The sequence below is a fragment of the Pelecanus crispus genome, chromosome 12, assembly GCF_030463565.1.
Source record: "Pelecanus crispus isolate bPelCri1 chromosome 12, bPelCri1.pri, whole genome shotgun sequence".
Lineage (NCBI taxonomy): Eukaryota > Metazoa > Chordata > Aves > Pelecaniformes > Pelecanidae > Pelecanus > Pelecanus crispus.
In genome coordinates this window covers 1,181,832-1,204,782 of record NC_134654.1, presented here as the reverse complement: position 1 = coordinate 1,204,782, position 22,951 = coordinate 1,181,832, and the positions used below count along the sequence as shown (strand labels likewise).

Sequence of the window (22,951 nt, the reverse complement as noted above, 5' to 3'; positions counted from 1 at the left end):
CTTGAATGAGAAACGTGTTTTAATTAACAGAGCCCGAGAAGACACTGGTATGAAAGGTAAAATCTCAGAGGTTGGTCAGTTAATGTGGCACACTTGCTGGTCACTTTGTAAAATGTAGATTTGAAGTACAGTGGTGAAAACATTAAATGTGACATTTGAAAAAGAAGCGGTGTAATCTTTATTTCCTGTCTGATCTCCCACCTTTATTTAAGAGTAAGTTGTTACAGTCTTGGTTCAATACTGTCTGAAAGAACACAGGTAAAAAGAGCTTGTAACGCCCTGGTTTGGGCGTGGTTTTGACTTTCACACCCACATGCATACACACACGCCTGTACCCATATATATATGCATATGTATGCACGTATATATGAATTCTTAAACAAAATACTCATTTGCTCTTTAAGCTTGATCCTGGATAAAGGCAAAACTTGCTGATGCAATCAAAACGAGCAATTGACTTGCACTTTATTGGGAGGTTGAAAGGCATCCAGTCAAGGATGGGTTTTACCTAATTTGCGGAGCTCACGTCGTTTTTTTCAGCACAAACGCTTTCATTGTTTTCGACGGTCCTAACGCAAAGACTCCAGCGTGCAGTGGTGTTGCAGAACGTGACTGAAAATGCTCGTGTTTTATGAGTGTGACCTTTTCAAAGATCAGATTGAACTACATCGTTCAAGCCTCCGGACCTCACAAGAAATAAGCTGCTAAGCCGCCGCAGCACGTGCTCTCCTCCCAGGGCTGGCGCAGATGCCGTTTGCGACTCGCGCGTGCCTCTTCACGCCTCCTCTAAGCCTCCGTGCTGCTCTGAGCTAGCTTTAACGTCTTGCAGAACTGGCAGTGGCGTCACTGCCTTCATGGCTGGCTGTTGCTGAAGTAGTTGCCATGAATTCACCGCCTTTTTTACTGAGTCTGCTCATTAGCTTCTCCTTCAGCGTGAGACTGCAGTACAAACGGGCAGGTCGCGTGTCGGGTCTTCTCGTGTTGGCGCGCGGTTTTGTCAGGGTGTGAGCACGTAACGGCGCGACTGGCAAAGACCGCTTTGCGCATCGGTGTATTTTTTTTTGGAGCCTATCGCTCGAGGTCCGCGGGTTAATCTCGTTCGTAAACGTGAAAAGAATAAAATGGCTTTTGGACATTGACCTTTCGGCGTGTCTTCATACGAATGTGGGCAAGGCGCTGTGCAGAATGAGGAACTGGAATTGGCACAAATGCGTAACTACAATTGTGTGTGCAGATATATATATATATGAAACAACTACGGTAATGTTTTCTGTAGCCTCAACTGCATTTTACATGTTTAATGTAAATCAATTACGATGGGAGCGAGACCTCTCAAGAGCTGACAGAGCTCTGTTTCTGCCGTGAAAGCAGGCGTGCGTGCACAGCGACCTGCAGGCGAGCTCAGCGGGAGAGCTGCTCGCGTTCCCAGCGAGGTTAACATCTGTCTTGCAGTTTTCAGACTTGCAAAGTTTTAAGCTTTGTTGCTATCAATGTCGATTGAATGACAGACTGTAATCGTAAGTTTTAAGCTCTCTAAATATAGCTTTGGCATCTCCTTTTATTAATTGTGCCTTGAGAAGAGTACAGAAGTAGTGAGTACAAAGAATAACTTCAGAATTATTCAGAAATTGTCAAAGGAACATCCAGATAGCAGAAGGCCTAATCTTGTGTGTGCATCTCGAAGGCGATGCAAAGGAGCTAAACAAGATCAGCTACGGAGAAGTAAGTTGCTAAAATGCGTTTCCTGACGTATGGTGAAATGCCGCTGACTGATTCAAATCGACTGATTTCTGAAAGTTTCGAAGTGCTTTTCTCCTTCAGCCAACGTAGTGGTGGCGTCTTTGGGGCGCTGCTGTTTGACCTGCTGGGAGTGTATGAATGCTCACCAGACCCAAGAGATGGTTTTAATATTTACCGGGTAGCAATTTTTCTAATCATCTTTTTTACCCTCTGTTTGTTCTAGTAACGGAGTATCTTGAGATCCTTGAACTGTTTGTTCTTTGTAACTTTTTAAAATTCTTCTGTCAAGTATAACTTGAGAGAAAATTCTGTTCGCTGTACTTCTGTAATCCTGCTCAGGTATGGTTACTTTACAACTGTTTGCGACATCAAAAAACGGGGGAAACTGGAATCCAAGCAGATAATGGATACATAATCTGCGTGTACGCCTTGGACAGCTTCTGTGCTCAATAAAGGATGGAATCGGACCCGCTGAGTTGCTTGGTCGTGCTGTACGCGCTGCGGTGACTGGTCCGGCTCTCCGGCTCAAGAGCGAGGTCAAGGGACGGCGCTGTAGCGCGAGGGAGGAAATGGGGTTTTCCCTGGCTCGATCCTAGATGCAAAACTGAGAGGAGAAGACGCCCTTGAATCTCGCAGCTTTGCAGCCGCTGGGCGATGCGCAGCGCATCCCCCGTGCAAGGGGGGAAGCGCCGGGCAGGCTCGGTGCAGCCCGGGCGGGCAGCGGCTGGGCCGCAGAGCGGGGCCCTGGGGGCCTGGGGCCGGCACCGCTGGGGAGGGGCCCGGCCCGTTCCCCCCCCCCCGCCCCTCCTCGGGGGCGCCGGGGCGGGGCCTGGGGCGGTGGGCGGGGCTCTGGCGGGACCCGGTGGGCGGGGTCTGGAGGCGGTGGGCGGAGACTGGAGGACGTGGGCGTGGCCTCTGGCTGGACCCGGGGGGGCGGTGGGCGGGGCCTGAGGTGGTGGGCGGGCCCGGGGCAGGCCGAGGAGGCGGTGGGCGGGGCCTGAGGCGGTGGGCGGGGCCCGGGAGGCGATGGGCGGGGTCTGGAGGAAATGGGCGGGTCCAGGAGGTGGCGGGCGGGGCCCCTGGCGGGCCCGGGAGGCGGTGGGTGGGTTCTGGAGGTGTGGGCGGGCCCCGGGAGGCGGTGGGCGGGGCCTGGAGACGGTGGGCGGGCCCCGGGGCAGGCCTGGGGCGGTGGGCGGGGCCTTGGGCAGTGGGCTGGTCCTGGGGCGGGGCCTGGGGCGGGACCGGGAGGCGTTGGGCGGGGCCTAGAGACGCTGGGCGGGGCCTGGAGATGGTGGGCGGGGCCTGGAGGTAATGGGCGGGCCCGGAGCAGGCTCGGAGGCGGTGGGCGGGGCCTGGATACGGTGGGCGGGCCCGCGGCAGGCCCGGGGCGGTGGGCGGGGCCTGAGGCAGTGGGCGGGGCCTGGGGCGGTGGGCGGGGCCTGGGGCGGGACCGGGAGGCGGTGGGCGGGGCCTGGAGGTAATGGAAGGGGCCCGGGGCGGTGCCGCGGGCTGGGGGCTGGGCCGGGGCAGTGGGCGGGGCCCGGGGCGGTAGGCGGGGCCCAGAGCGGGGCTGGGAGGTGGTGGGCGGGGCCTGGAGGTGATGGGCGAGTCCGGCGCAGGCCTGAGGCGGTGGGCGGGGCCTGAGGCGGTGGGCGGGGCACGGGGCGGTCCGGGGGCGGTGGGCGGGGCCCGGGGCGGGCCCGGGGGCGGTGGGCGCAGCGCGGCGCGGCGCGGCGATGGCGGCGGCCCCACGCTGGCGGGAGCGGCTCTTCGCGCTCTACTTCCTCTCGCACCTTCCCCTGACGCTGCTGCTCGACCTGCAGCCGCTGCTGCCCGCCGGCCTCCACCCGCCCGCCGTGAGTGCCCAGGGGGCCGGGACCCGCGGGGGGGCCGTGACCGGGGGGGGCCGGGGCCATGGCGGGGCCGGGGCCTTCCGCCGTGCGAGGCTTTTGTCGAGAAGCGAATGTGTGCGGAGCCTTCCGCTTGCTCGAATGGAGCCTGTGGCATTTTTTAGATAACCTAGTATGTAGAGGCATAAGGGGGGAGAAAAAAAATACCGCGGCAGATTTCCTGAAATGAAATAGTATTTGACAGTATTTCGGTGCTTGCTACCCACGAGGGCCTGCATTTTCAGTCGAGTCATTCATATCGAAGGACAACGACTGCGACTGTGTTTCAGCACGGTTAGCAGCTGGGGCTGGCTTTTCTTCTTTCACACCTGCAGCTCAGACGCAGGTGGGCTGCTGCCTTCGGTTCCCAGCCACGGTGCCAGGGGCACGCGAGAAGCGTCCCCGCCGAGCTGGGGGCGCGGGTGGCCATGTCCCTGGGGTGGCACGCTCTGTGTTTCGCAGGTAAAGCGAACCCGTGCAGCGAAAGTTCCCTAGTTTTACTTTTATTAAAAAATAATCCAGCCACCAAGCCAGGAAACATGAAATTAATTGACTCTCCCCTGTTAGTGGTGGACTTGGCGGTGTGAGGTTAATGGTTGGACTGGGTGATCTTAAAGGGCTTTTCCAACCTCACCGATTCGATGGTTCTGTAAAAGCAGCCTGCGCAGGGCCGTGCCCGCTGCCCTGCCTGCCGCGTCCCGAGTCGACGGCGGTGCCGAGCCGGCCGCTGCAGCCCCGCTGGGGCTGGTGCTGCCTTGGCTGCTCCGTGATCCCGCTTTTCGCTCGTACTCCTGCCAAAACCATCAAAGCAGTTTGTTACCGCTGCGGATGCAGGCGTACTAGCGACCACGTTTATTAGTAAAAATCTCTGGTTTGCTGGGTTTTGAATAAACTTACAGAAGAAAATAAACGTAACAAAGTCAATTAAAACAATAGTTGGAGAGAAGACAATCGATTCAGTTCTTGTCAGGGGGATGAGATCAGCCATAACTTCCTCACCGAGCTTGACAATTAGTGAATTTGATTTTTGCCATTAGAATTGCCTGTAGAATTACTCCATTATAGAAGCCATTTTTAATTAATAGTTAACTAGCAAATCTCATACCTATCTCTCCGTTCAAAGTCCACCTTAAAGCCGTGCGGGAATTTACATCTCTGTCACGGAAACCAATTGCAGCTCGCTAAGCCAGAGTTCCTGGGTCAAGCTGCCGGCGCAGCAGTAGCCAGCCAGGGCCCCGGGGAGCCCGGGGCGCGCTCCTGCACTCCTCGAGCCTTGGTGGGACCTGGCCGGGGTCGCGCCTCCTGCTCAGACACCGCAAGGGCCGAAAGGCTCTCGCAGGCTTGAGCCCGCCTCAGCTGGCAGTAGGAGGGTCAGAAAGAGGAAAATACAAGAGTTCCTCAATATCTACTAACGTCAAGGTGCAGATCTTCTGTCGTTTGGGTTTCTTCTGGTAAGAAATGACATCTCGGAAACAGTTTTTGGAAAGCAGCTGCACTTAATGCTGTAGTAATCCGAAAATTGCCTGCAGTGCAAATTTAGTATACACTTAATGGGAAGGGTTCATCACCTTAGAGACTTCAGAAATGTAGTCCCTATTAAAACCTAACTGCAGGATGAAGCCTCGTGTACCAAGATGCGATCACCTGATCTTCCTGCTGCAGTGACGCTTTGGCTGACCGCCCGATGAGGGTGACAATTTCTCCCGTTGCCGTTGACGCTCAATGTATTCATCTGCTGTTCTGTTCTTTTCCCGAAGCTGACGGAGTTGTTACAGTGGTACGCAGCCACCTTTAGAGACCCCATGATGCTCCAGCCCCCAGCGTGGTTTAAGGCGTTCATATATTGTGAAGCCTTCTTACAAATGCCTTTCTTCCCCATCGCGGCGTACGCCTTCTTCAAAGGTTGGTACGAAACAAGCCTAAGAGTATGTCCTGCGCCGCATTTCGGCGTAACACTCGCTTTCGGTACAGCAGGGAAAGTTTGTTTATTGGTCTTAAGCAATTGCAGGGATGTAGCACGTGGAGTGCTGTGCTGTTTTCATGGCAACTTTGCTCTGAGAAGGCCGCGCAGAAGGCGGCCTGTCAAACGAAACCCGTGACTCCAGGCCCTTTTCCACTGCAGCCAGGGATGTGTAACCAGCATCGACGTCTGACATCTGGCGCGCTTCCACAGTAGATGAAGTTCTGGGTCAAGCCCGTGTACTCATTTTGTTACTTTAAAACTTTCACAATCACACCATTGTTCTGAATTTCCATAAAGGTAGATGATTTTCCTGGGTTGGTACTAGTACATGTTTTTTTTCTGCCACCTATGTAATATGACTTACGGCCCATCCTGTCCAATACAGCAGGTAAGGTTCTGTTAATTTAAAAGCCACTGAACTCTGCTTGTTTCAAAATGCTTAAATACCGTTTCCTTTTTGCTTCTATCCAGGTGGCTGCAAATGGATAAGGACTCCTGCAATCATCTACTCCACCCACGTAGCCACAACTTTGTTCGCTATCATTGCGCATATACTGTTCCACGATTTCTCCAAGTCTGAGCATTTGGGACCCCAGACACAACGTGAGCGCCTAATTCTGCTCTCTATATATATGCCGTACTTGCTGATTCCGCTTCTGATTCTTTTTACCATGCTCTACAACCCCCATTACAACCATGTGGAGAAAAGGAAAAGGAAGTAGTCGCTACCACAGTCGTAAGCGCACCGCTCGTACTGGTTTTGATTCGGACCCTGTGCTGACACAGTCCTCTGGGACAAACATCTGGCTCCTGCAAGGAGAGCGTGAGCGGGTTTGAGGTTGCAGCTCGCCTGTGATCAGAAGTGGCTTTGGCAGAGGCCTGCGTTAGCAATGCCACGCGGTTTCTGGGCTCACGCAGGTGAAGGGCCCTCGCTCCTCTCCCGCTGCCGCTGTTGTGCGGTACTCTGTCACAGGAAAATAAATAACTGCTTGATGTGTAACTGTGATGGGGGGGAACTACAGCTGATGCTGTTCGTTCAAGTTCCCCTTTTCCAAGATGCCCATTAGAAAAAACACTTAAGAAATTTGTCTTCCAAGAGCGTATTCTGCAAAATCCATAACCGATTATATACAGATTTGCAAAGCTATGCTTTTGAAACACTTCAAATCATGTAGTAATTTTCAACTTCCTTGCCCCCTTCCTTTCAAATTTCACCTTCCTTTGCTCTGCTTCAATTTTGATTAATTGTAAACATCTGATCAGCCATAAATGTGCCAAAATCTGGATTCCTGAATGTTTAAAGTGAGCTTTGTTTGACAGGCATACTTCCTAGAGGATTGTCAAGTACCTCAGGAATTGTAAACAAGGATCTGTAAATTTCTCTCTTCCACGAGATCACTTCTAGTAACTAAACACATTAAACTGCCTTTAATCTTCTTAAGGGAATAACTAAAAGGAACTTAAAATGACCGTGAGCTCATATATAGTTCACATGGTAAATATATGCGTATGTTACAGTAAATAAAACCTACTGCTGATAGAAATTCCGGGCTGGTCAGTTTGGGTTTTTTTGGGTTTTGTTTCTTTTTTTTCTTTTTTTTAAGTTCTCAATCTGATCTGCAAGAATCAAACTTGGAGACTTGTGTAAAAACTACAGGTCACTGAGAAGGCTTTTCAGTCACTGCCTATATACTTCAGGACTTCACTGGTATTAAAATTTAAACCTTCCACAGGCTTTGAAAAGGCCAGCATTTCCATATTTGCTTGCCTAAAGAAAGACAGACATAAAATGCATCTATTTGCACTTCCAACATGACACTTGATTTCAGATCACAGGCATTCAGTTTTTAAATGTCACATTTGTATTTATCATTTATATATGCTCCTGGTGTCACTCCACCCTTGGAACGGTTTGGCGCATCCGTTCGTGGTTCTATCGTTAATAATGCCCATGAAAGAATTCTACTCTAATATTAATACCTGTATGGACGTACCTCAGGCATAGTTTAAAGTTCTTAATTCTGCCGTCTTTTCTGCCTTTTTTTGTGTCTCTAATTCATCCGTTCTGGTAATCATAAATTTCTGGGTTTTTTTCCCTAACTCTACAGAAAAAAAAAAAAATCTGGTCACTATAGATAGAAGTTACTGCTGATTGTGTGCTCTGTGTGTCTACAGACATGGAAAATACTACACAGAGGAAAATCGTTATGACTAGCCAGGGAGTTGTAAACTCTTAAGCTCAAAAATAACATAGCAGAAGCAACTAATTCTGGTATATCCAGAAAGTCTGAAAACAATAATTTATTTCCCAATTTCTTTGAAAGAGCTGTACACTTCAAAAAGTGAGAGACATAGCAACAGTAGTATTAATTCAATTATAATTTGAATTGGAACTACTGACTGTACAAAATTTTTATAAAATCAAAGGACAGAACAGTCATTACATCTGCTAGCAAGCCCTGCTTATTGCCACTTTTAGTGTAATTCACACCGAATTAAAAGACACTTTCATTTGTACAAACCATCTCTTCATTCATACACAGTGAAAAAATTGCATATTTTTGGAATTCTCAAGATTCTGGAATGGTCAAGTTTCCAAGTTAGTTTGGTTTTATCTTAAAATCCTCTATTTCTGAAAAATGAATTGGTCAATGAATTCGTTCTGGTCTGCTTCGATTTTACAGAGAGTCTCATACTCTATTCGGTATCTGAAAGAAAAAAACACAAATGGTTACCAGCTGCGCCCAGCCCGCGTTAGATGGTTTAGTACAACGTTCGCTGGTCCGTGGTGAAGGAAAGTTGGGCCACGTGTGTAAGTCATCTGCAGAGCAGCGGCTGCACCAGTTAGACCTTGCAGTTCGAAAGTGCCTTTGCAAGGAGGACACGGACACGTGGCACTGTATCACAGTTTTGTTCGTTTCTTCAGCTGCATGATCTCGTGCCGCCTCTTTGTTGAGCCACAGAGTCATCGGAGATGAACCCTCTTGATGAGCGGCAGACGGGGCCTCACGTCAGCTCCAGGCTCGTGGCTCCGCGCGGTTCCGCCCGCGCTTTGCGCCGGAGGAGACGCCTTCGCTGCGGTGGACTGTTCGAACAAGCTTAGGCGGTGTCCCGCAGCCAAGCACGGATGGCGAGGTTGACTTTCCGGCCTACATAATGCCCCAAAAGTATTCAACAGAAAACGTACCTTTCCAGCTGCATCTTTTTCTCAGCTATTAAAGCCTGAAGTTGCTGTTCCTGAGCTTCCCTTTGCTTTGCTATAGACTTCAGCAAATTTCGTGCACCGATGGCCTGTCAAAACAGGATGGTCAGTGATGTAGTTGGATTGGGGTTTTTTATCTTTTTTTAACCCCTTTCACTACTAGCAGGTTGACTTTGAAGTGTTTTGGCCACGCTAACACTGAAGGAGGGTGACACCTGGATACCGAATGGTTGGTGGAACAGGCACACCGTCCCGTAGAGGCTGGGCAGATTAAGGCATTTGAGGCTTCCTTCAACCTCAAGGAACAAAGTCACTGACTCCTCTGGAAATACAAACTGATCGCTGCTGACTGGTCCTACAGACAGACAAGCTCTGGTTATACTTTTTTCCCCAGAACAAACAAGGAAAAAAGCAATTACCTGTACAACTGCACTAAACAGTAGTTTCTATTTCCACCATAACATGTAAAAAACCCACACCACTTGGTGTCACACAGAAATACATACAGAAAATTTCAAAGGTAGTTACAGAGCTATTCACTGATCTGGTCTTTTGAAAGCCCTCCTCCTCCTCCTCCTCCTCCTCACAGAGCCTCTCTGCCTCCTGAGGACAAAGCTCTACTAGTAGGAGGAGCAATTAAAAAATACGTGTTCTATTTACATGCAAATACAGAGATAAGCAGCAACAGCAGGACTGTTGAATGCAGGAGCGATGTGACACTCTGAGTGTGCCTATAAAGTCTTCTAGATGCTAATATCAATCAAAAAGCCCCACGCTTTTCTCTCGCGGACAGACAGATGTTAACTACCATGGACGAGGCTGACAGAAAAGGGTTGCTTATGCTGCAGAAGGGGGAAGGGAGAGGTTGGGTTTTTCACGCGTGGTACAGGTCACAGTACACAGCAAGCTGGTAATTATTGCACAGTACCTTCATCTTCTCCCTTTCTGCAGCTTTTGCCAGCTGATCGACGAGTTCAATCAGGCTACCCACTATTTTTTGAAACTCCACTATTTCTGCAACGAAAAGAAAATTGTCAAGCCACATTCAAAACACCCCTGAAGACGACTAACGCTTCTACCACACGCTACAGTGTTTAGATGCGGCTTATATTTTTAGAGTTTACCGTAAACCAGCGCATCTTACGGTTTCCCTTGCCGTGGGAGAGGCTGTAAAAGGGGTCAGAGAAAAGCCGGCCGGCGCCCACGGGCGTCAGCCTCAGCGACCTCCCCCGAGCTCCCGGCGGGCCCTCGGCCGGGCTCCGGGCCGCCACGGCCGCGTCTCGTCGGCAACGGGGGGGCTGCAGCCGCCGGGGCCGCGGGGAGCGGCGGGGCCGGCACTTACTGTCCAGGAAGGCCCCGCACTCCTCGCGGAGCTGCGCCGTCCCCTGCGCCACGGCGGGGTCCAGCACCCGCAGCTTGTTCAGCTCGTCGAAGTGCAGCCCCGCCGCGCCCAGCGCCGCCTGCGCCATCGCCTCACCGCGGGCGCGGCCCCGGCCCACGCCGAGGGGAGCCGCGGCCTGCCAGGGCCCGGCCGCCTGCGGGCTGGGAGCCGCGGGGGAGGCTGGGAGCCGCGGGGCAGGCTGGGAGCCGCGGCCGGCGGCGGGAAGCGCTTCCGGGTTACCGGTGCCCGGCGGGGCGCGGAGGAAATGAGCTCAGGCGGGGGCCGCGGCGGCGGCGGGTGAGGAGCGGGCGAGCGCCGGGGCTCTCTTCCGGGCCCTCTCCCGGGGGCGTGGGGCCGGGCCGGGCCCGCTTTGCTCTCCCGGGGGCCGGGCCGCGGGCCTCGGCGGGAGGGGAGCCGGCGCCCGGCCGGCGGGGCCCGGCGCTGCGGCCTCTCCCCGGGGCTTCGCCGCGGCCCGGCCGCGCTGCTCGGGCCCTGCGGGGCCGGGGGGTGCCGGGAAAGCGGGGGCGGCGTTTGGTGTCAGCCGGGCGAGGGGCTGGGGGGCTCGGGCCGGAGCGTGCCCGGTTTGCAGGCGGTGCTGCGCGGCGGGCTCGGCCCTTTGGGGGCTCTTCCCCTCCAGCCGCTGAGGCTGTGCCTTTTTATGGCAGTTCTCGGCAGGGAGCGTTTCCTGGTGCGACGCCCGGCCGCTGTGCCATTGTTCCGCAGCCCCCCGCCTGCCTCCCACGCCGGGCAGGAAGGAAGGGACGTCGAAATTCCTCCTCTTGTGTTAATTAAAGGTTGCATTGCTGCTTACAGCAAAAGCCTCCTCGCTTATTAGTTAACGAACACGTTGGAGCGATAGCACTGGTTCCTGCTTGGATTAGCTGGGTAGTGGATTCTGCTCGTGTTTGGCTTCGTTCTGCTTGCTCAGAGAAGTGAGTAAAGGGCTGAGGTGGTAGAACTGACCGAAAACTTAATTGCAACGAATGCGTTCAGGCAGCTCGCCTTTGCAACCGGGGAGCTCTGTTTGCGTCTGGATGCCTCTCTCATTAGGGAATCGGTTTGGCCGTCTTTACGACCACGCTTTTCTTCTAAAGAAGGCGTTGCTGAGGGTTTGAAGCGAGGGGGGATGTCGAGGACAAATGTGTAGACCTAAGGCATGCTTCCATTGTTACTAAAGCTCTTAACTGCGAGACAAGGTGTAGTTGCTTCTGGTCTTGATTTTCTTACTGGTAATGGATTCTGACTAGTCAGGGGGAACTGTGTTCCTCGCAAGGCTCAGACGATTTCTGATTGATCTCTCGATAACTCTGAGCTGCTTTGTTTGAGTAATGAACATCTTATATAGCGCCGTGACCACAGTGCGCTGTTTTTGGAGCTGCTGCTGCTTGCTTACCAGTCGGGAATTACTTTTCTGGCCCATTCCATGTGTTGCGTGCAGTTGCCTTTGACTGAGGCTTGCTCCTGGGCTTCTTGACCCCAGTGATGTAGTCAGAAGAAACTTTGCCTTGCCCAGGTGTAGGATGAAGCTTGCGGTTGCGTTTTGTGGTGATTAGTTGAAAGTAAAGAATGATGGCAGCCAGCGGGAGTTCCAGTTAAAGCACTTATAGACAAACTGAGCTTTTTTGGCACTAGAATTCTTAGAATTGGTTTGTGTCTTGATGATCTGCACAATATTTTTCATTGCCTGTTACTTAATTGACATTGTTTGTAGTGTTCGCTTAATTAGAATAATTACGTTAGGAATCGCAGAGCAACGTTATGTTTTAGGTGTTGTTCTAAGTTCAGTAGTTATTCAAATCCCTGCCAATTTTAAGATAACCATCTGTAGCTGCCAAGTAATTTGCTGTACAGATGGATGGCTGTGGGTTTTTTCTGTGTTGGATGCTGAGGTGGGGTGAGAAGGAAGAGGGATGTAGGGAGAATAACAATATAATTAGCAGGTTATTATATTTATTTATAAAAGGTTACTCATGTGCCATAGGCACAGAACAGAGAAGGGAGGAGATATTTGTAGTCTGAAAGAGTTTTGACAAAACAACAACAACAAAAACCCCAGCAAAATGTTTTTGAGAACAATAATTATTAGAAGAAGGATAGGTAAGAAACTTGTATTTGTACTTTTCCAGTTAAAGAGCTTCAGATCTAGCCCATTAGAGTTTCATTCTTTTGTTTGGTTCCATTTTGAGCTTATTGTCAATGGAAAGATAAGCATGGTGAGACTGGGGAGAGAAAGCAGCAGTGAATGGCTAGCTGGCTTTTTGAGACAGGCATTCCAAAGACTGGACCTACTTGGGAGAGGCGGGGTGTTCATTTTTTTTTTTTTTCCTTAAATTAAAACTACATTGACTGCTTGGCATTCCAGGATGGAGGAAGAAGAGTTTTGAATGAAAGGAGTTGCCAGGAAATAGACGTTATGGTCCAGCATTTCAGCATTGAGGCATTTGAAGAGACATTTGTAAATGTCTCCAGTTAAAAAACAAAATGGCAGCAACAAACCCCAGCTGAAGGAGGGGCAGAAAGCTCTTCCATTGTGTTTCGGCTCTGCACAAAAAGAGTTGCGTTCTTTTGGGAAGCTGGGAGGGAGCCAGATTCTAGCTAGTGTGTAAACTTGGACTGCAGTATTGCATGGTGTTTGTCATGCTGGCTGAAGATGACATAACAGGAAATCTGGAAAAGTGTAGCCTGCCACAATAACGCGACTGTAACTTGACTGCATTATATTGCTGCGTAAGTTGTCTGAACAACAGTTGAATCTTGTTTTGTGTCCTTAGGAATCTACTGAAAGCATCTGTTCTTTAATGTGGGCTTCATGTTTTTGTTGTAAATGGAGATTGCAGGCTTCTCTATTGACCTCAGGCATTTCTGTTTCAAGGGCCATTGGTTATGACCGCTTTTGCCTTGCCGTCCTCGTCTGGTGACTTGTGACTCTTCACCAATCACGGCGGAATCCGTCAAGCCCACGCTCTGCAGGGTTGTCATCTACCTACAGAAGGAGATGTCGGGGGACACGTGCCTAACCACCACCCTTTGTCCAGCTGCAGGGCCCAAGCCCAAAACCTGCAGCTTCAAAGGGGGCAGCCTTGGTAACAAGTACGTGCGACTAAACGTTGGGGGCTCTTTATATTACACTACAGTACAAGTACTGACCAGGCACGACACGATGCTTAAGGCCATGTTCAGCGGCAGAATGGAAGTGCTCACAGACAAGGAAGGTAAGGGAATGTCTCTTGTTGTTGGGAATTTTGTAAAACAACTGGGTTTTGGGGGTGGCATTTTAAATGTCTTTAAACTATCCTCAGTTAAGAATGTAGGGAAAGATATATTCCAAAAATAACTCGGAACATTAGGCAGCGAGCTCCCATTGGTGCTAACAGTCCTTTGTGCTTTATAAAAATGTGTTCTTTTGTTACTAAAATTAACTAGCAGAAGGACTGGTTCGCTTTCCTACGATCGCAGCTGGTATGCAGGTTGTTGTTGTTATGAAGACCGAACAGACAGTATGTGGGTTGTCATCTGTGTGGTGTCATGTAGTGGCATCATTCGAAATGCGCGTGTGGGGAGGGACGTTCAGTTTTCATCTTTAAAACTTGGAATAGCCTTGCTTGCTATGTTGAAAATTCTTTTTTTTTCCTCCTCCCAATAGCGTGTTCCACTTACGGCTTACAGTGCTGTGACAGTATTTAGCCGTCAGTCAAGTAGTACGTCATCTCCTGCTGGACACGGAATATTGGCATTATAAACATCCATAATAAATTATAGAGAGTAGAAAAGTAAGACGACAAATATCAGGAATGGCTACAAGTGCTTTCATTTTCCTCTTGTTAGTAGTCCAGGGCAAAATGATACCTTAGGAGCGAGGGTTGTGGCACTGTGGAGAAGAGGCTGAGAGAGGTTGGCAAGTATTTAACCTCTTGGTGTTTCTGAACACTCACATGCGAAAGCTCTTCTGCATGCCCAGGTTACATCAGTTTAAACTTGTTGCACAGCAGTGCGTCTACTTAAACTGAAACGACTCTGTGTGGATTTTGCATATCATTTGAACCAAGTTCCCCCCGAGCAGGCTGGGTCTTGCTGAGTGTTACGTACAGCTAAACCCGTCTCGTCCAGCAGTTTTGTATAAGAGCCTCAGCCTGAATGGAGCACGAGGTTCATGTTCTGACAGCTACAGCTGGAGAATCTAGCAGCGGTTTAGTCTACTCTCCTAATGTTGTTTGCTGTACCTGGGTCCCAAAATAACACTTTTTTGCCTGCCTTCCACATTATGGAAAAGGGTTTGGCACTGTGTTAAGCCCTCTGCCTGTGTGTGTCCTGCACTGCTATTGTTTGCCAGCAAGTCAGACATCCTGTTTCCTAGTGAGTGTGACTTCAGGGGTGTTTTAAAATTGCAAGAACTGTCTGTCTGCTGCTGTTTCCTGTGCTGCATCCACTTTCCGCTCCCTCCTGATCTGTCTCCGTCCTGTTGTTTGCTCCTGTTTGGAGACTAGAACAGCCTTTTCCTACCCTGGGTTTTCTGGGCTAGTCTGTCTTTTTGCATCTTCGGAACACCTCTCTCTTTAACTTCAAACAACGGCAGATGATGTGGTTGGAAAACTGCCAAATCCTTCTCGTTCAGCCACAGAACCTATCCCAAATCTACTCGTTGCAAACATTTGTGAATTGTCTCTTCTAGTCTTTCCTTGGCTTTCTTAGTGATAAATTTCTAATTGCCCAGCATTACACTGGGCATTGCCCAGCAATTAATACAGTTATTCCCATACAAATAAAGCATGCTTCCATTTTGCTGGGAATATGACAAGCCTCTAAATAAAAGAAGAAACCTACCTAACAGTAAGCTTTTTTATTAGTATTATTTTCTCTCTTTTTTTTTTTTTTTAAGGTTTGAATGGCTTGGACAGTTACAGATGTAAACCAGTGACTTCCTGTAGTAGTTGAAAAGGTCCATTCCTTTAATGAGAACCTAATACAGAAAAGACAAAGCACAGATAATAATTTTGGTCAGGCAGTCCACTGCCTGATAACTGATACAGTGCAGTCAGGTTCCTGCAGCAATTTTAGTGTCTTGTGATAGGAAGCCGAGTATCTTTAGCTTGTGGCTTTTCTTCTGGGGTGCTGGAAAGTAGTGAGAACATACGGGAGGTACCAAAGGAGTGGTTCCACTGTCAGTTTGTGTTCTGTAACCTAATTCAGTTTGCTGAAGGCTAGTAAAGACTTCCACTGAATGAAAGGGGAAGAGTATCATGTGCAGTTTCAGGAAACATTAGGCTTATTTAACCTCTTTGAGGAGCTTTTTGTTGCCCCCCTAGTGTCAAGGCAAGTGAAATGATGTGATGGTTATTTTTCAGGCTGGATCCTTATAGACCGTTGTGGGAAGCACTTCGGAACAATTTTAAACTATCTCCGAGATGACACGATTGCACTTCCAAAACACAGACAGGAGATCAAAGAGTTGATGGCAGAAGCCAAATATTATCTCATTCAGGGCTTAGTGGACATGTGCCAAGCAGCCCTGCAGGTAAGAAACAGAAGTAGCCTGTGAAATTTACTTAAGACAACTGAAGAGAGTATTTCATGGCCTTAGAGGTGGTATCAAGTCTTAGATGTGCAAGACAGCCTGGAAAGACAGTGAGACAGCAGTCAGGTAAGTTGTAAGATCTTATCCAGTACGTTTATCAAAGCCATAGTTATTCTTGCTCTGTATGCACACTTGAGATTCTGCGACGCTTTGAATAAGAGATGAAATTTAGTTTGTGATCTCCCTGGAAATGTTTTTGGACTGATGTGCTATCACAGCACAGCCTTCCAGGCCACAGGTGCCTGTGCTCTGAAGGCATTTAGTGCAATTAGTGAGGTGATTGCATTATCAAGGGAGCTATTTCTTAGTAAGAAGAGAAAGATTGTCCCCTAATGATTATATGAATCTAGAATGTGTAAGACGCAGATTCAAGTTCCTGTCATTTTGGAGATGTCATCTCCGTCTGTGCTTCCCTTCAGTTGTCCAGCTGCCCCCTCAAAATGGGGACAGTAGCACTTTTCTACTTCACAGGGATGCCGGGAGGATGAATAAAGTAGAAGCTGTGTTCACGATTTGTCATTTAAATAGAGGGACTCATTCTTCTCTGTTTCTATTTTTAAAATTTTATTTAGGAAATAGATAATGAATGAGTTCCTCTTGTGTGAAATGAAATAAAAGCCAGAAATTTAAGGGAAACTGATTGAATAAACATGATTATTTTGAGTATATGTTCTAAAAGACCTTATGGCATTTGTCTAAATTTCCCCCAAGTTATGTCACTTCTAATTAGATAATATTTATAGGCAGAATGGGTTTGAATCTTTGAAAACGTGGTAACTTTTTTCTAAGTTTGAATCTTAATGGAGAAAAAGACCTATATGGTAAACACTGATTACTTTCAGGACTTTTCTTTGTATCAGTTTACCCCTACTCTTTGCAAATATGTAAGCCCGTAGTAGCTTTATTCACTTTACTAGTCCCTATGAGTTCAGCTGATTGAAATCAGCTTGTTCTGCCAACTTTTTAATAAGGTTAGCCCAGATGCACTATGCATAACTTATTATTAGTCTTAAGATTGTGAAATGAATGTTTCTTGCAGGACAAAACGTAGTAATTGATAAATACCTCGCATACTAGCTTCAATATACTACTTGTATCTGGTGAAAGAAATGCAAAGCCATACTCACAATTCTCCTTCTGGTTTGGAATTTAAAACCTTTCTTCTAAAAACAAAATGTTCTAAGGCTTTCCTACTAGCTATTGAGCTTGCCTTAATTTGCTACATGAGGAATCTGGAGTCACAGACTGTACCACACACTCCTGATTGTTGCTCGTGTGTCACAAGGGGCTGAAGTCCGTTGCGGTGACGTGCTGTTCTTGCCAGACGTTCCGTTCATCGTGGCTGATATTCTTATATACTGCAGCGTTTTGAGTTGATTAAAACTAGTGCAACCTCTTACTGTCCTTTTCTTCAGAAAAGGGTAGAATGATAAATGCACTTAAACCAAATAGGACTCGAGCTCAGGGTCCTTGCTATAGTGAAGAAGGACATCCACCTGCATCCCCGTATTTCAATTACTGCTGCCTTCTGGGGATAAGAAATCTCTTGGCTGTATTTCTGGGTTGCAGATCAAGGTAATGCTGTGTGGTTACTATAGCAACGCAGAGCTTTGCCTTTGCATCACAGGGTTTGGGAACATGGCTGGAGGGGTTGGGGAAGACAGCAGCAGCAGATGTTAGCTTTAGTGTTTATCTCTCTTGAGTTTACTTCCTCTCTTCTTTCTTTAAAACAGGACAAGAAAGACTTGTATGAACCTGTCTGTAGCATTCCTATTATCACATCTCCAAAAGAAGAAGAGAGACTGATAGAATCATCAATGAAAGTAACTGTTTTTTCACAACTATCCAGTGAGAAACTGAATTTTTGCTAAATGTGTTCAAACACAGAGCTTAACCTTTTCTGCTTTTTTTCTTTGTCTCCCAATAGCCTGTTGTTAAGCTGCTTTATAATAGAAGCAACAACAAATACTCCTACACCAGGTATGTCAGTTTCTTCCCCACTGTAATGGGAAAGTTTCCCTTTCACTATGGGAGTGGAGGAAGATGTGGTACGACCTAAATTGTGGGTGTGGTACAACCTAAATTGTGGACGGGGGGGGGTTTTGTATGGTTGGTTGGTTGGGTTTGGGCGTTTTTTGATTACAACAGTGCTTTTCTATGGATTTGGGTGCAGAAATTTTTGATTGATGTGAATCTAAATGGGGGGAGAACACAAGAAACTGTATCTGTTGAAGTCTAGTGTTCAGTTGTGTGAGAAAGATGAACAGAAACGAGGGACAAGAGAAGAACGATGAGGCTATTAATACTGGCTGAAACTAGGTGTAACTTAGGTAATGCAACACAGAGCGTTACCTCATCAGTGCAAAGCTAATGCAGCCATAATCCTTGCCTCATCAGTTTAACTTTGCTTTTGAGTCTGCATATACCTCTGCCAGCACTCTTTTACTCTGACCTACAGAAATTCTTGATGTTCCAGTGCCTCTAAAGGAATTAATTATTCTGTTACAAAGGAAAGTATCTGTTCTGCTCACAAACAGCCCAGATAGGGTCAGGGCAAGAATGTACTGGCTCTTCTCCTGTATAAAGTAACATTACTTATTTACTTTTATGCTGTAACTGTCATGATCCCTTTGTTACGATGCTATTGGAATGGCTTTGGATTTTCCCAAACCAGTCATTGAAGTGATGCGAGTAATCTTTTGTGCTATGCAGAATCCTCATTTTCAGCCGAGATGCAATCTTGGAAGGCTTTTTCTCTAGACAAACTGTCTATCTGTCAGAGAGATGGATTCTAACAGTCATGATATTTCAGGTAGTCAGGAAATGCTACCTGTGGGAGTGCTGAAGAGCAGCCTGTTTTTCAGCAGACTGCATTCTGTATCTGCCAGTCGTATTGCACTCCTCTCCGTGTTACCCTTTAGCTCACGGCAGTGATGCTAAAGCAGGCACAGAATAGCATATTAGTCACCACAGGTCTGGAAATGTAAACGTACTAGTAATGAGAGCAACAGAATCCTAGATACCAGGAGGTGCTGGTATCTCAACTAGCTGTAGGGTTCTAATTATTCCTTGTGCGTAAATCTGCATGCCTTGATGGTGTTTAAATGAGGCATCTTTATTTAAAATTCCACACTGGCTGCTAGCAAAGATTTTTTTCCTTCTTCCTAATCGACAGTATAAAAGGAGCTTTCTCAGTTATGTTGTCAATGTGGTCTAATAACGAAGACTTCTGCATCCTTTTCCTAGCTCTGCCACTTGCTAGAGCCTGGGACTTGTCACGGGCTGACTCCCAGATTGCTTTATCAAATGATTCTTGTGAGGTGAAGATTTTGTCTGGTTGCACATCATGCTTTTTTGATTTAGATCTGAAGAGAAATACTTCTCAGACTAAGTATGTTACGTAAAGCCCAGTCGGCTGTTCTTATTAGCAGTGTCTTGATTCACAAATATTTCATAGCCTTCCTGGACCACTTGCAAAAGTTAACATACAGCATACAAAAGTACGATGTCATGTTTCTGGGTAGATTCTTGGCAGCAAGGTCTGAACCTTAAGCTTCTGGGTCTAAAGAGTAAGGAATTTTACTGTTAAAGCTAGCAAGGTTGACTTTGTCCAGGCAATAATATGTTCACTAATTTCCACATGTCTGCACATAATTTCCCAGCCACCTATAAAAAGAGACAAAGGGGCACAGAGTACTTATTTTCGATACAGCTGCATTCAAGCTAATACTGGAGGAGTAAGGCTTTTAGGTTTTTTTTTTTTTTACTTGGTCAAATTGGACATTGATTGGCCATGATGATGTTGTTTAAGTACAATATTTTAAATTTTAAGAAAGGCTTTCTGATAGCTTTACTTGATTTTAAAGCTATAATACTACGTATATTTCTTTTCTCTAGAACATCTAGATCTTGCTTTGAAAAGTAATTAAGATCCTACATTGCGCTGGCTGTCAATAAAACTTAAGTTTCTTAAATAATGTATTCACCCTAGAAATTTGTATACGGTATCACTAGTGTTACGTGCAGAACACCTTGCGTTTTAGCTGGCTTTCTAACATGCATTGAGTCTTTGGACTTTTGCTGTTACTCAGCTAAAGAGAACTGCAGTTAGCATATGGTTTAATCGTCTTGAGCGTCAGTCAAGAGATAGCTGTAGATAGTTGATGTAATGATTTGGGAAATTGTGCTGTCATTATTAATTATATAATTTGACCTCTAAAGGCTGGTGTGTTTGCTCGTGGGGATCAGAGCATCTTATTTGTATCTGAAATTGGCTGTTGCCCTCTCTTTTCTTGGCAGCATATGGCAATGAGTCACTACTTATTTGTATTCTGCAGTTGGATCAATGCTTAAAACTGTGGTGGAATAGGCATATAAATTCCGTAGAGGTGGCCAGCTGGAAAACCACAAAAACCTTATTCCTCCTTCTGTTGCTGTGTTTCAGTAACTCAGATGACAACTTACTGAAGAACATAGAACTGTTTGACAAACTCTCTCTCCGATTCAACGGCAGAGTTCTTTTCATTAAGGATGTTATAGGGGATGAAATCTGCTGCTGGTCTTTCTATGGACAGGGTCGGAAACTCGCTGAAGTCTGTTGTACCTCTATAGTGTATGCTACAGAGAAAAAGCAAACCAAGGTAATGGAGTTTTACCCACCTGTCTTACGGTTTAAAAAAAATCAGGTTGACGATACATTGCAGAAGGATACAGATTTTGTATAACTTAAGCAAAATTGCTAGAGGCAAGCAATGTCACTTTTTGCAAAAGGTTTGACACCAACTCTCCTGAATATTGACTGGAATTGATGGTCAGTGACGTCGAAATTAGGAGGGTGGCTTGCAGCCTAGGGGGCTGCAGGACAAGCTGGTGTCTTGGTAGAAGATGCTGCATACTAGATAGAATTCGGAGAAGCCGAAATATGGTAGCAGGTTTGAAGAAGGAAAGACTGAGAATGGTAATTCTGAAAGCACATGCGTTTTAGCACTAGTCTCTTAGAAAGCTGATGGACTTTGTGTCCCTAGAGCGTGTAAATGCTTTTAAATTCTTCTCTAATTAAATGAAGTAAAGATCTAATTCTGCTCCTAATTATACCTGCATAAGTTTACTTCATTGCAGTTACTTTGTACTGTGTTTCACTTGCACTGATGTAATCACTGTATGTAATTGCACTAAATGGTTGTGTCTGGGAGTATAAATTTCTCCAGAGCGTTGGAAAATATATGCCAAAAAGGAGAAGACTGAAACTGATCTGTCCCAACCTGAATAATCCCAACCCTGGATGGGATGAAATTAATGAAATGGAAACTTGGGCTCAAACACTGTTTAGAAACACAGTATTTTTATTATCGTTGTGCTTTTACGTGCAAAACTGTAGAATATCTGTTAAAAAAAAAAAGTTCAACAGGAGTGCAGATTCCCAGTAATCAACCTATCTTGATTTCCCCACACTTCCAGCAGTTCTTTTCGTAGTCTTCCCACCTCTGGTTTTGCAAAGGTTACCTAAAGACTTGCTCTCAAGCACAGTACATCCTAAAGAGATGAGTTACATGCATGAAAATATGATAAAGGTTAGCATGATAAATCTGCAGAGTTTCCCTAAGTTCAGGAGGTAACTTCTGACTTGCAGTGGTTGCAGGTGAGGTGACCAGGGTCCAACATTAGCACTTCAGAATCAGAAATACTGTATTCCATTCTAGAACAATTTAAAAGAAGAGGTGATGCAGGCGATCCTGTGGTGGGAGTAATCCTCTCCTAGGAATTAGACTGCTTTGCTTATCTTTACAATTTTTGTACTCTTTTTATAGTGTATGTCTTTTTATGGCTCAAGTATTTTTTACTTCTGGGTGTGTGTTCCAGTCATGTTATCCTGTATAGACCAGGAAAAGGACGTGTGCTGTTTTTTGTAGGTTGAATTCCCTGAGGCACGAATTTATGAGGAAACACTAAATGTCTTACTCTATGAAACACCACGGGTTCCTGATAACTCTCTGCTGGAAGCAACAAGCAGGAGCCGAAGCCAGGCATCTCACAGTGAGGATGATGAGGGTTTTGAACTTCGTGACCGAGTACGCCGAATCCATGTGAAAAGATACAGCACCTATGACGACCGTCAGCTTGGCCACTAGCATATCAGTCGAGGAAGAAGGGTTTGGTGTCAACACTTTTATCGATACTCTTTGGGGGAGATAAGGAAGTAGGGAGGGGTCAGTTGGACTCTGTGGATTGATCTTCATTTGGCTTCTTGGCTCCCTAGAGAAGCAAATGGGCATTTGTGCGCACAAAGCAACACTAAAGGCCAAGGGCTTTGAGAACGAAGATGTTAATTTTGCACCATGTGCTTTCAATCCAGACTGGTCCCCTTTTCATGCCATGTGAGGAATGGAATTCGGAACACCAATTCTGACAGTTTGTGGTTACTCTTTCGTATGTAATGACTTGCCAGTTTTCTTACTTCCTTTGAGAAGTACTGCTTTTCCTGAATGAGATGGTGTGATTTGAAAATCTTTTTTCCAGATACCTGCCCTTTTAGGGTTTTGTATAATGGAACTTCCAGTTTTTAAATCAAGATACTGAAGAGGGAGTGGAGAGCGCTTGAACATGACTACTCTTGGGAAACACTACATCTGATAACCCCCAGAAGAAACGGTTAGCTATCCAATAGTCAGGGGCACTGCACGTGTGATTTCTCCCACCTCTTTCCCCCAGTACCCATACCAAAGTTTTAAAACTAATTTTTTAACTCTTTAAAACTCATTATTTCTAAGACAAGCTCTTTCAAAGAGGTAAGAGTCAAGTCAGCAAAAAAACTCCCCTTGTGAAAAATGAGGGAACTTTGACAATTTAAATATATGTGTAATGACTTGTCTTGGGAGATGGTGAAATGGGTATGGTGAAGGAAGAAACCTCTTCAAGTAAGAAAACTTCAGGAACAGACTGTGGCCATTGTTTAGGCTTGTGATAGTGTAATCATGTTTATATAAACAATGGCAGTCTGGGGAATTAGTTTTACATTGGTTTCCTCCTGTGGCCCAAAAGTGCCATTTGATGTTAAATTTCTCAAGCAGCGGGAAAAATTGCGGTGACTGGGGAAGTACAGACAAAACAACATCTTATAATGCTAGATAATGTTTGCATACTGAAGGGTGAATTCAAGTTTTGTGTTCTGAATCCCTTCTAGAGCATAGCAGTTGAAGTGGAAAGA

The 22,951-nt window shown here is 46.8% G+C and overlaps 3 protein-coding genes across 6 annotated transcripts; 2 read left to right on the top strand and 1 right to left on the bottom strand.

Annotated features, from left to right (window-relative positions):
* Positions 1–3,476: 3,476 nt before the first annotated feature.
* TMEM97 (transmembrane protein 97) lies at positions 3,477–7,114 on the top strand. The gene is made up of 3 exons (XM_075719890.1): positions 3,477–3,596; positions 5,387–5,531; positions 6,064–7,114. Exons 1-3 carry the CDS (start codon positions 3,477–3,479, stop codon positions 6,312–6,314), a joined length of 516 nt encoding a protein of 171 aa, XP_075576005.1. The 3' UTR covers positions 6,315–7,114.
* Positions 7,115–7,859: 745 nt separating this feature from the next.
* IFT20 (intraflagellar transport 20) lies at positions 7,860–10,263 on the bottom strand. Its single transcript, XM_075719856.1, has 4 exons — positions 10,137–10,263; positions 9,723–9,808; positions 8,780–8,883; positions 7,860–8,300 (listed from the first exon to the last, which is right to left on the bottom strand). Exons 1-4 carry the CDS (start codon positions 10,261–10,263, stop codon positions 8,219–8,221), a joined length of 399 nt encoding a protein of 132 aa, XP_075575971.1. The 3' UTR covers positions 7,860–8,218.
* Positions 10,264–13,082: 2,819 nt separating this feature from the next.
* Positions 13,083–22,951, top strand: TNFAIP1 (TNF alpha induced protein 1). 4 transcript variants are annotated; one of them, XM_075719889.1, is made up of 7 exons: positions 13,083–13,387; positions 15,518–15,687; positions 16,098–16,100; positions 17,487–17,570; positions 17,675–17,727; positions 20,261–20,387; positions 21,657–22,624. In XM_075719889.1, exons 1-7 carry the CDS (start codon positions 13,171–13,173, stop codon positions 21,873–21,875), a joined length of 873 nt encoding a protein of 290 aa, XP_075576004.1. In that variant the 5' UTR covers positions 13,083–13,170; the 3' UTR covers positions 21,876–22,624. The 4 variants fall into 4 exon arrangements, 3 of the variants coding, with proteins under 3 accessions (XP_075576004.1, XP_075576003.1, XP_009478382.1); XM_075719888.1 differs by having other exon boundaries at positions 20,192–20,387; XR_012831540.1 differs by lacking the exon at positions 16,098–16,100 and adding an exon at positions 22,928–22,951 and having other exon boundaries at positions 13,124–13,387; positions 17,481–17,570; positions 20,192–20,387; positions 21,657–22,395.